This window comes from Lacerta agilis, chromosome 3, assembly GCF_009819535.1.
Source record: "Lacerta agilis isolate rLacAgi1 chromosome 3, rLacAgi1.pri, whole genome shotgun sequence".
In the NCBI taxonomy this organism is placed as follows: Eukaryota; Metazoa; Chordata; class Lepidosauria; order Squamata; family Lacertidae; genus Lacerta; species Lacerta agilis.
The window spans coordinates 60514295-60527509 of NC_046314.1; the positions used below are offsets into that span (position 1 = coordinate 60514295).

A 13215-nucleotide genomic window follows, 5' to 3' on the forward strand; every position below is an offset into this window, starting at 1 on the left:
CTCTAGCTACCCAATCCGTGAACGGCACTCTCAATCCTTCATTTGCATGTTGGGGACTGAGTGAGAACCGCAGCCACAGTGGGATGAATGAGAACTGCAGCCACAGTGGCCAGAATGAGTACTGCAGTTAAACTTAATACATAACACCCCTTCCCACCAGGATGAGGTGTTAGGCCCCCAATTCATAAAAGGTTATAGCTAGGCACCATAAGCGTATGGTTGCTAATTTCATGTACAATCTTATTTGTTTCACAATGGCATTTAAACATATGGTTTCCACAAGTTTTGACAGCATGTGTTTTAACTATTTACAAGTACAATATACTGGTTCATTATGCAACATAATCCTTAAGATGGGCTGGATGACTAGTAGACCAACGAGGTATTACTGGAGAGGCAGCCGGGCTATCCGAGCCTGGGGCTATGATGCAATATCTTCAAAGACAGAGATGGAAATGTTACAGGTAGGTAGCCGTGTTGGTCTGCCATAGTCAAAACAAAATAAAAAATAAAAAAATCCTTCCAGTAGCACCTTAGAGACCAACTAAGTTTGTTCTTGGTATGAGCTTTTGTGTGCATGCACACTTCTTCAGATACATACTGAAGTGTGCATGCACATGAAAGCTCATACCAAGAACAAGCTTAGTTGGTCTCTAAGGTGCTACTGGAAGGATTTTTTTATTTTTTATTTTGTTTTGAGAGATGGAAATGAAACTTTGTGTGCATATTCAAGATAATATGTTAACTTTCATGTTCAAACTACAAACACCACTCATGACTGGATTTCAAATGGGCCAGAACAAGCAAACCCTATTGAAGTTGCTAATTTGCAGGGAAGGAAAATTAAAAATCTGTGTATTTTATTTCCTTTTTTTTCTTAACCCAGGAAGCATTTGCAGGGCAATTTTTTTAAAAAATCTCAAAATACTGGCATTTTATTTGCCACAAGAAAATCTAGATTGGGGGGGGTCGATAAGACATGAGGTTGTCAAACCACCGCACATCTAACATTGCCTCCCACGTCTAGAAAGCACTGTAAGCTTGAAAAAGAACCCGGAAGTCCTGGTTGGAATACTGTAGTGCTCTTGGTTACAGAACAAGGAAAATGTAGAGTGACAAGCCAACGGCCTGGAGGCGAAGTTTCCTGGTTCCTTTGGATGCTGTTTCTCAAGAGAGGAAGCGAAAGCTATCAATCGGAACACTACCGAGGGACGTAGGATTTTAGCAGAAAAACATTTTGAGACGGAAAAGCAAAGACAAGAGCTCACACTTCTCATTTCGTGTGGGAAACGTGTGTGTTTGTGTTTAGTTTTCACATGACCTTGCAAGTGTGGGAGAGTATATATACAGTACAGTACTGCAAGGTAGGCAGGAGCTTAGCCTGACCATACAGAACACCGCTCATATCTGAAGGCTGTCTTTGGGACTGAGGCAGAACCGAAAACCTCATCAGAGAACCCCCTTCAGATTGCTGTAAAGTCGAACAAACGCCAATGCCCCCCTCAAACCGCCCCCCCCCCAAGTAAAAAGCAGGTAGAAAAATCCTCATGCAGTTGTGCGAAGACGGTTTGTCAAAGCACAAAGCAAAATATAAGTTCTATTCGCGCGGCCTGTGGATTTCGCTTCTACGTTGCCCCATCGCGGACCTATCCTAAAGTCAAAGGGGACCCGGAACCTGAGCCCTGTGCGCGGGATTGCAGCCCTTAGCAGCCTCCTCAGAGGCTCTCAGCAGGTTCTTCCTTTCTTTCTATGGGAAGTGGCCAGCTGGGCCGGCGGCGCGCGCTCCCCTTGCCTCCTGCTTTGGCTGGCGCGCGCGCCGCCCATCCGAAGGCTCCCTGCTCCCCGAGCGCGTCTCCGTTGCCTCTTTGCTCTCTCTCCACCGGGCGGGTTCACTCGGGAGCTCCCGCCTCGCTTGTGCAAAAAAGGGGGCGGGAGGCCGCAGCAACATGGCGCTCGTGCCGTGCCAGGTGCTGCGCGGCGCCATCCTCCTCTCCTACTTCTCCATCCTGTGCAACTACAAAGCCATCGACATGCCCGCGCACCAGACCTACGGAGGCAGCTGGAAATTCCTGACGTTCATTAATTTGGTAAGTTGGCCGCCCGCGCCGCCTTGCCCCTGCACGGGCGTGCGCACCTGGGAAGGGCGGCCGGACGCGTTCCTCCTCCGCCGCCGCTGCCGAGCGACGAAGGCCCGGGGAGAAGCCCCGCTGGGCTCCTCGAGTGCCTCGCGCTCCCTTCGGCTTCCTCCCTGAGAGGAGACCTTGCCTGGGGCGGGGCGAATGCCCCTTCGGTTCCCGGGGGTTGCCTAACGGAGACGGGGAAGGGGAGGAGCCCGGGAGGGAAGCTTCAGTCATCCAAGCGGCGAAAAAGAAGAGGTGTCCCCCGCCCCCTGCCTTTTATCTTTTGTCTTTTGCTGTCAGTTCACTAATCCCCGCAAACGGAACAGATCGCCAAAAAAGGAGGGAGGTCCTTCATATCACGGTCTGGTTTTCTGGGCATGTCAACATTGATCCAAGACATGCTTCCTAAGACAGCTCCCACTTCAGGAAGAAAGGATAAATTGCATCAATGGAGAATGTTGTAGTTATAGTGGCAGGTCATGACAGTATAAAGCACCAGCATGTTACCCATTAAAGGATTTATTCCCCTCCCCCCCAAAAAAATAATAATCAGGGAGAAATAGTTCATCATATATTTCTTTCGAAATGGCCACACTCTTCATGTACGAAATTACATGAACTGGTCTTCAACGGGTGGGTCGTGGCCTGATCCAAGCTGGGTCACAGCAGGAGCGCTTCCACGGTGCAGGGTAGAAGATTAAAAAGGGGGCTCTCAAATGCATGTTTGGGTTAACAGTGGTTCCTGGGTCTGAAAAAGGTGAAGATCATGCACTACGAGAAGGCTTGGGAACCTGCTAATCTCCATGTGTCCTTGGGCTACAACCCCCATCAGCCTACCATGGTTGGCAGTGGGAGATGATGGGAGTTGCTGGATCATAGAGAGCATCTGGAGGGCCAGAGTTCCCCATCCGTGCACTAGAACAAGTCACCCCTACACTAAACACACAATTGTAACTGCTTCTTCCCGATATTATCACATATGCCATTGCCATTGCCATCACATACAGTAGCAGCAAGTGCCATTTTGTCTGCTGTTAGTGAAAGGCCCAGAAATTCCACACTCAGTCTGTGCGAAAGCGGTATCTTAGGAACATAGCAAGTTGCAGTGGTCCACCTAGCTCAGTTCTGTTGTTGATACTGTCTGGCAGCGGCGTTCTAGGTTTTCAGGCTGGAGCCCTTTCCAGCTCCACCTAAAGTGGCCCAGGATTGAACATTGCACCTTTTGCATGCCTTTGGTACAGCCATTCCCCCAGATAATGTGTTTTGCCTACACAATACTTAATGGTGTTTATAAGTTACTCATGGACAACAGAGTTCAAATTCTTAGGTCGCCCAATGATGCTCCAGTGTGCCTGGTTGCAGGCTGTCTAGCCACCTTGTGACAAGGACATGACAGCAAAGTCAGTAGCATCAAGAGGGACCTTTACAATTTTGTACTGCGACATCAAATATGAAGAAAGGGAGTTCAGGAGATGGCTTCAACGTGTTTTGTACAATTTGTCATTCTGACATACATGTGCACCTCTGACGTCATATGAAATGGATGCAGATAACAGGCTGTGGATATATTACCGGTAGTCGTCATCATCCTATGTCTCTAGTAAAATTATCACCCATGTTGGCCATTGGTAATGAGTAACTTTCATAACAAAATCCCACTTTTAATTTTGTGAGTTTTTAATAGCCCAAAATATGTACTGTCCAGTTTGGGGCTATAGGTTTCACATCTTTTACCCAAAGATCCATACTGTATTGAAATTTGGTGTAGAGTGGGGGAAATTGCTGAAAAGGTACAGAATGGTAATGAGTATCTTTCAATGAAAAGGTTTGTGGTATTGTTTACTCCCATTTGATTATTACATACTTTGGACAATTTTTTTTACGCAAGATGTTATTTCAGTGAAAGCTACTGATTAGGCTACTGACAGCCATCATGACTAATAATTTTTACTACAATCATAGGCTATAAAAACGTAGCTTGTCCAATTGTTCAAGATGGCACCAACCTCCTACTTAATTGGAAGGAACAAATCTGAAAAAATTATATTTTTCCCTGCACGAGTTCTGTATCTTTTTTTTTACCATGGCTCACCAAAATATTTCAGTCTTTCCATTCTCTGAAGGATTCTCTCAACTTCAAAGTTAATCTGATACTGATAACTGATTGCTTTAAATGTAGAAAGTGATTATTGTATAACTGAGTAATGCTGTACTCTTTCGTATCGTGTCAATTGAACAATTAATCTTTTTAAAACTGAATTGTGAATTCTGTCAATTCTTCACGAATTTATTTGAGTTGATGCTGCTGATGAATATTTGTACTGTGTTTTTCCTTTTATATATAGCCATTTTTTTTGTCTTTTTTATTGGGCATGATTGGTTTAATTGCAACCATTTCCCTATGTTAGCTTCTATTCACTGACAATGAAATTATAAGGCCTCTTTATTATAAGGCATATTTCCATTGTTTGCAGGAATTTAATCAGACCTTAAGATAGGACTGGTTTTCTTATTGATGGATTGTCTACCTTTTCTTAGCTTGTTTATTTTACTATTCTCCCAAGCATTAAAGTTTGTCAAGTTACATGATTGGGGGGGGGGGATTACTGCAGTTGAGAGCTGTTTTTTTATGAATTGTGCAGTGTTATTTTTGCAACACTGATGGGGCTGTTTAAAATAAGGACATACCTATTTAAACAAGTTTCTCCTACCATATTATAAGTAAAAAGTTGCCAAATTAACTGCTTGAAACCATTAGTTTTCACAGTTTTCAAGGCTAGCACTGTTGCATTTTGTCACATTCCATTTATCTTCATGGCATCACAGAAAGTGCTTTATTTCATAGGCTGCATTCATATGAACAAAAACAACAGCATTGGGAGTAGTTAGGTCTGTCAGAATTGCATGACTTATTTCTAACTATATTATACCTTTGCTTTATGTACAGTGATGCACAGCTCACATTCCTCTCAAAAGTAGGCTTATGTGCACTGAAGCTCGGTGAGGATAACTGGAGTTTCTTCTATTAGCTTTCTAGAAAGGAAGTGATCATAGAACTTGTATTAATGATTAATCTATTCTGAGAGCTTTCTTACCCAGGGGTAACTTGGTCATTAATAGCATCCTGCAAACTGGTAATGCAAAACTATTACACATTGGGAGCAGATGTATGTGTGTGTGTGTGTTGGGGGGGGGGGGTAAATAGCCTTCTTTGTGTTCTCATTTTCTCTGCAGTAGATTATTTGAATCCTGCGATGGGTGGAGCAAGGCATATTGATTGTATATGGGCTCCCTTTTAAAGAGAAGGGTGATAAAGAGCCAGATATTGAGCAAATGAAGCCTTTTCAGCCATTCCTATTTACTGCTACTTGTATTTTTGAATTTTTGCTTGACATGCAGCCTCTAAAGTCATAGAAGTTATATTAGAAAAAAAAGAATTGGGAACCAAAGTGAACCCAACTGGTTTGGAAAGTAAGGTATTCTAGTTTGCTTGACTGTGTTTTGAATTCCTGACTACTAGGCATAAAACAGTTTGGGTGTTTTTTTTAAAACAATACTTAGTGACAGCCAGACGGCAATTCTATTTAAGAAACAAATGTTTTCCATCCTATTAGTACCACTTCGAAAGAGTATAACGTTGGATAAACAAATAATATAATTTATTTTGGACACAACTTCAGTCTTGGGCAACCAGTACACAACCTCAATCCACAGGCAGAATTTAGGTTCTTGATACATTTGAAAGCTACAGGCAATTTGTGATGAGCATGTCATTTAAAATAAAGGCTGACTTTGAGGCTGTAATGGGTCAGTAATCTCTCTCAGCATTAGACTTTGAGAAGCTGATTGTAGTTGTGGTAATGTTATATACCCTTCATGTCAGTTGTTTGTATCTGAACTTTGTTTCCTCTTGAGAAAAACACATTATAAAATGTGTCTGGGCTTGGGGGGAAATGTGAAAAATAACTATATTTAGTCAAAAGTGCTTTCTTGCTTTGTCTTTACTGTACTTCAAGGGAAGATCAAGGGAAGTAATAGTACCACTGTATTCTGCTCTGGTCAGACCTCACTTTGATATAGTGTGTCCAGTTCTGGGCACCACAGTTCAAGAAGGATACTGACAAGCTGGAACGTTTCCAGAGGAGGGCAACCAAAATGGTCAAAGGCCTGGAAACGATGCCTTATGAGGAACGGCTTAGGGAGCTGGGTATGTTTAGCCTGGAGAAGAGAAGGTTAAGGGGTGATATGATAGCCATGTTCAAATATATAAAAGGATGTCATATAGAGCAGTGTTTTTCAACCTTTTTTGGGCAAAGGCACACTTGTTTCATGAAAAAAATCACGAGGCACACCACCATTAGAAAATGTTAAAAAAATTAACTCTGTGCCTATATTGACTATATATAAAGTAATTTCCCACGGCACACCAGGCAACATCTCGTGGCACACTAGTGTGCCGCGGAACAGTGGTTGAAAAACACTGATATAGAGGAGAGAGAAAGGTTGTTTTCTGCTGCTCCAGAGAAGCGGACACGGGGCAATGGATTCAAACTACAAGAAAGAAGATTCCACCTAAACATTAGGAAGAACTTCCTGACAGTAAGAGCTGTTCGACAGTGGAATTTGCTGCCAAGGAGTGTGGTGGAGTGTCCTTCTTTGGAGGTCTTTAAGCGGAGGCTTGACAGCCATCTGTCAAGAATGCTTTGATGGTGTTTCCTGCTTGGCAGGGGGTTGGACTGGATGGCCCTTGTGGTCTCTTCCAACTCTATGATTCTATTACTCTACTTTGACTGATACTATTGAAGTGCATTGACAACCTTTTTCTGTTATTCAGTTATTCTGTTATTTGTATGCCTCTTTTCCACAAAAGAACCATGCTCAAAGCAACTAGCCACAAAGAAAGAATGCAACAGTACAAAAACAGTACAAAAAATTTTTTATAATAACATAGCAAGTCAATAACAAAGCAACAATTTCATAACATACCAAAATAATAACAATAGCAATTTCATAACACAGCAAAACAATAGCAAATATAATAACTTATTAAAAAACCACATTCCAATACTATAAATATTACAAGATTACACTTAAACAACATGCAGCCTCCAATAGCGAAAATAACAAGGGAGCTTCACCTTCATCTTAGAAACACCCCTCCTATGATGTCATTCACAGTCCCTCTCTTGCAGCAGCTTCGTACAGTATAAGACTTCCAGGTCAATGGGTGGTGTAGCTGGGAACACTTCTCCCATGGTGTTTATAATAGTTTGTGTAAGCCCATGACTTTTTCTGTCTGGTTGCATGTGTACTAATTTTTTCTTTAAGGTAAAATAATAGATTCTCAGCAAGATCAATTAATTTGCATTAATGACACAAACTATGACCAAAAGTGCTACAACTAATCAGATTAGAACTGTACCCTATCTATTTGGCCGCACACTTTCTCCTTTCATCACAGACTAATCCTTATGTTATCTCATTTAATTATTAAACTTCTCTCCCACCTTTTCTGCATCCAAGGAAGGTTGCAAAGTTGATGAAACACCATAGGCTAAAACAACGAAAGCTAAAGAGTAAAGCTGTTATAACTGGCAAATCTGCTGTACAATTAGATTAATGCAGGCTTGGGTTGTTTCTGTTGGATCTCAGAGGCCCACAGGATGTAATGCAGAAGGACTCACAAACCCTCCTTTCTAACTACTACCAGGGTTGCTAAAGTGCCTTGTGACACTTTCCACACACTGATAGGAAACAAGCTTTTGTGCAAGTATATCAGTTGTGCCTAAGCCTGCTTGCTGAGACTCCAGTCCTGTGCTTTTTTGCAGCATGAATCCAGGGAACAGTTCAGGTCCCTTGGTTTTAGAAAACTGTAGATCTGAACGATGCATATTTTGATTCTAAACTCTTCTCACACATCGGGTTTGCATTGCTCATCAAAAACCAGTCCTACATTATTTGGCTTCATACTTCCATCCACAGCAGCACAGTTTAAAAAAATTGACCATGGTATTTTGATTTCATCTGCAAAAGGGATTTACTAATTTTAACAACTCTTCTGGAAATTGTCTTTGAAAAGGAGTTGGTTGGTTTTGGCCAATTGCCTCGTCCAGCGTGGCAGGGGCATACTGTGTGTCTGCATGACTTGAGCAAACCTGGAAACACTTTGTTCCTCAGCATTATTTCCATCAAATTGCAAGTGGTATCTGCTTCCTAAAATGAGTTAGACCGCCCAGATGCTGCTTGAAAATATGCTGCTGTTGAAGTGTCTGGAAATTGGCTTTCTCTGAGTTTTCCTAGTCTCAGTTTTAAACAAATCACCAGAATGCAGAATTCTGTTCAAGAGTTCTCAATGAATGTTTTTAGACTGAAGGATTTTTTTACGGGGTGATTATAATGTAGTACTTGAAATAATTTTGTTTCTAGATAACTTATTGATTGTTTTACCTTTGCACTGAAGCAAGGCACAGAATATCTAGTTTGGTAACACCCATAATCATTGGCTGAGTTGCTGCGCTATCAGAGAGTGTCTTAATGTTCCAAGTGCTGTAGGATGCTGGTGTTAACAATAGAATGTAAAATTAAAAAATCCTGCACAATGAATAACTTTTGCTCAGAATATGGGAGGCTGTATCTTTGTTTCCTGGAGTCCTGCATGTTACTCACTATATACTGTCTAGACAATATCTGTCTAGTGGTAGCTCACCTCTGTATGCTTACTGTATATTTATTCCTGTCCCGTTGTCTACAGGCCTGTTAAGCATAGCAGTCTTTGTCCCTTTGGTTTGGTTGCTTGGCATGCAAATGTATCTGAGATAAGACTGGAGAGTGATGTCATCCAGAACATAATGCCTCTCATCAGCAGTGGGAAGCAATGCTGCTTCATTTCCTATGGAGAAATGGTGTTTAGGGATGGGATGGCTCTTTTTCAGATGAAAGGTGTCAGATTACCCAACAGTGACCATTAACTTCTGCTGCTTTTCAGCTTTGCGATCATACTTCTCCTAGCTTCATTGGCAAATTGTTGTTTGATAGAGAAAGCCTATCTGACTTAAAGAACATGGGATATAATTATAGAAAATACTCCACTTTCATGATTTTCATGTTAATGAACACTTTCTTTCACTAATATATTAGTGAAATTGTTCATTTGGTCAAATGCTCAACCAAACATTACTATAGTCATACCTTGGATTACGGCCGCTTCAGGTTGTGCGTTTTCGGGTTGCGCAATGCGCCAAACTTGGAAGTACTGGGACGGGTTACTTCCGGGTTTGGCGCTATGTGCAGAAGCGCCAAATCACAACCCGCGCATGCACAGGCGCTGCACTGCGGGTTACGGACGCTGCACGTTGCAAATGTGCCTCCCGCATGGATCGCATTCGCAACCCAAGCATCCACTGTATTATAACCACTCTATGGATTATTGGCCAGCTAATAATAATAATAAGAATATTTATTATTTGTACCCCACCCATCTGGCTGGATTTCCCCAGCCACTCTGGGCGGCTTCCAAGAAAAATCAGATACAAAAATATCACACATTAAAAACTTCCCTGAAAAGGGCTGCCTTCAGGTATTTTCTGAATGTCAGGTAGTTGTTTATCTCCTTGACCTGTGATGGGAGGGCGTTCCACAGGGCGGGCGCCACTACCGAGAAGGCCCTCTGCCTGGTTCCCTGTAGCTTTGCTTCTCGTAGTGAGGGAACCGACTGAAGGCCCTCGGCACTGGATCTCAGTGTCCAGGGTGAATGATGGGGGTGGAGACGCTCCTTCAGGTATACAGGACCGAGGCCGTTTAGCTAACCCATTTTCATGACAATCCTATTCATGACCTTCAGACAATTGCCCCCTAATCTTATGAAAGAAATTTCTGAAAGCTCTTGTTGTTAATTACAATAATACTTTGCTCTTAGGGTTGCAGATAACAAACATTCTGTTTGTTTATTTACTGCTTAAAATGTAGCTGCAGTCTTGGTTGATACCATATCCTGGCTTGCAGAAAATAGAATAATGGGATATTAAATATGTGGGACGTGGGTGGCGCTGTTGGTTAAACCACAGAGCCTAGGGCTTGCCGATCAGAAGGTCGGTGGTTCGAATCCCTGTGACGGGGTGAGCTTCCGTTGCTCGGTTCCAACTCCTGCCAACCTAGCAGTTTGAAAGCATGCCAAAGTGCAAGTAGATTAGGTACTATAGGCCGAGGGAGCCGGCATACAGCTTCCAGGTCATGTGGCCAGCATGACTAAGCCGCTTCTGGCGAACCAGAGCAGCGCCCAGTGGGAAGGTAAACTGCGTTTCCGTGCGCTGCTCTGATTCGCCAGAAGTGGCTTAGTCATGCTGGCCACATGACCTGGAAGCTGTATGCTGGCTCCCTTGGCCTATAGAGCGAGATGAGCGCCACAACCCCAGAGTCTTCCGCGACTGGACCTAATGGTGAGAGGTCCCTTTACCTTTAAATACATTCTTTTCAACTTCTTCTTTTTCCCTAATAGATTATATTAAAGCTTTAAAAAAGATATGCAAAATATCAAATACCCAGTATCTTTTTATAATTCCAAAGATAAAAGATTAATCTAAATAAAAAGCTAAACCAAAAAATGGAAAAGAAAAAAAGAGAGGAAGGTGGAGGAGGAAGGGAAAAGAAAAAAGAACTTCCAATTCTTCTTCTATATATATAAATTGTTCAAAAATTCACTCCAAGGTAACACCCAACTATTCCACTTTCTATAAACCAATATTTTCTCCAATCCTCAAACCCAGATATCACAAGTTCATTTTCTTTTTCACACAAAAAGTCCATAAGGGATTTCCAATCTTTAGTAAATATCAACAATGATTTTTCTCTAATTAAACACGTCAACTCTGTTATCTTGGCTAAATCCAATAATTTTTGCAACCATTCCTCCATGGTAGGTAATGATGATTCCCCTTCCCCCCCAAAAATCTTTATGCATGTAAAGGTCTCGCCACTGTGATCATAGATTGAAATTCTTTTTTCAGCTTCCTAAAGCAGCAGCGACCAGGCATATTTGAGTAGGCTGTGTGTTTCTGTTGGCTGCAAGGGAGTCAGGTAGTTGATGCACCCAGATGGAATCTTTGAAATATGTATGATAGTGGCAGCTGTGTGGGGGAAGGGTGGTTTGAAGTGTCCTGAAGAGGAGGGTCATTTATTGTGTGGGGTATAAAGCTGAACAGAGAGAATGGAGCACTAAGTTTCTAGCCTTTACTTACTTGATAAGATCCTTGAATGGGTGCCTCTCCCACCTACTCACTTCTTTTGGCAGTGCTATGCAAATTTGTCACGAGACCTCATGGTGTGGTAGAGAACCCCTTTCAGTTCCATCCTGCCTTGCTGTGACAGACAGGGCTTTAAAAGAGCACTGCCAAAATCTGAGACTGGAAGCAGGCAAGCCCACTTCTTCCTGATTTCTCCATCTATCCTCCCTTCTTGTTCTTTGGGTTGTCTGTTGCAGCAGAAGGTGAAGAGAGGGGAAGAGGGCAGAAGTATCAAGCCTAGCCCTCTTGAATGATTCCTCAGTGACCAAGTCAGAGACTTGCTGAAGCAGCTGCAGGTGGAGAGGATACTCATGGATGCTTTTGGAGTAAAAAAAACCACCACTGACTCCTCCTATGGCCTGCACTCACCCTGACGCTTAGAGATTAGACCAGGGCCAGAGACCCCAATTCCAGAGCAGCAATAGTGAGGCACGCCTATTCAACCAGACTGGCTTGATAAGCCAAGTTCATCTCTGCTGGGGGTAAGCATGGTTGCCCTGGAAAGAAGAGGCCACAGTAAAACTTAGTAGAATCCACCACCCATAGTTTTGTGGTGCCTAGGAGCCTGTGTCTGTTGTCTGAAGGTTTAGAATCTAGCAGAGGGTCAAGATGGCTTAGCCTTTAGTATAGGAGATCCTGTATACATTTCATTACTTGTTTTGTAATTCACTTCTCTCCATAGTCGGTGGAGTAAGGGAGGCTGTGCACAGGCCTGGGGACAATCCTAAAGTCAGGTGTGTGGAACGTTGACTTTTCTTTCCAGAGTCCCCAAGTCCCCTTAGAACAGTTTGTACGTGGCAGGATGGGGGGTAAATGTAGAGAAAGCCATATGCAAGCGATAACCCTAATGGTAAACATTGTTTTCATAGCCTGTTTGCTTCATTCTTTCTTTAGGAACAAACACAAGGGAGAGCAATAGTGATGTTTGTAGTTAGCCTGCTTCTGGTATATAAAAAACAATGTTTTAAATTGTCTTTACAGCATCTTCTCCATAGGACACTATGTCAAGAGGGCCCAAGCTACTTGTTACCGTCTATTTCTTGAACTCTAGCTAATTAAATAAATATATCAAAGTTTTACTTCCCGGAGGCATGTAAAGAATTGATCAAAGACTGCAAGCTATCAAGAGCAAATTTTAAAAGCATTTGTTTCTTTACTGTGCAAGAACAACATCTCTAGAGCACTTCAAAGAGAATATGTTGCTGGAAATGGTGTTCGAAAAAATTACTGTCTTAATTAGTGGTAAACAGTCAGAGCAAAACGATACTTTTTAGAGGTATAATAGTGTTTATTCATCATAGCCCAAAGTACTTTGAGGATTTTCAGATAATTTATTGTTCTCCAAGTTCTTCAGAATAATAAGAGTTTGAAAATTTGGCTTCTTCTTGGTTTCTGAAGTTACTTTGATCCTGTATCTCAGACATCAAAGTGCTCTCTCTCCAGCTCTGTTGCTAGTTGGTTTCTTTGTTTTTTTCCACTTGGGGCTTGCTTAAGTTTATGTTATTTATTTACTTTGGGTAGTGCAAACGTGGCTGCATTGTTTTAGTAATATCTTATATGTGTATTTAAAGCTGGAAGTAGATGATCTAATGTTTGGGTCACGTAGTGAGGGAGAAGTGCAGAAAGAAATGGAGCCTGCAAGCTGGAGTGAGGGGATGGGACATGAACAAATGGAATACCTGAGGGGAGAGAGATTATTAAAGGAAGCATTCCAGAAAGGCCAATGAAGTGAGGAAGAGAACACAGAGCAGTTGCTAGCACTGATGGTGCCTGAGCGGGAGGGGAATCCCATGCCTTCACCTACTGGCCAACTTCTG

At 42.4% G+C, this 13215-nt stretch overlaps 1 protein-coding gene across 2 annotated transcripts in view; it reads left to right on the forward strand.

Annotated features, from left to right (window-relative positions):
* Nucleotides 1-1818: 1818 nt before the first annotated feature.
* Nucleotides 1819-13215, forward strand: part of AIG1 (androgen induced 1) — an 82496-nt gene continuing 71099 nt past the window's right edge. Inside the window, exon 1 of one of the 2 annotated variants that reach the window (XM_033143915.1) lies at nucleotides 1819-2087. In XM_033143915.1, coding sequence (XP_032999806.1) covers nucleotides 1947-2087 — 141 coding nt within the window. In that variant the 5' untranslated portion in view covers nucleotides 1819-1946. The remainder of the gene's footprint in view (nucleotides 2088-13215) is intronic. The other variant, XM_033143914.1, reaches the window with a different exon arrangement.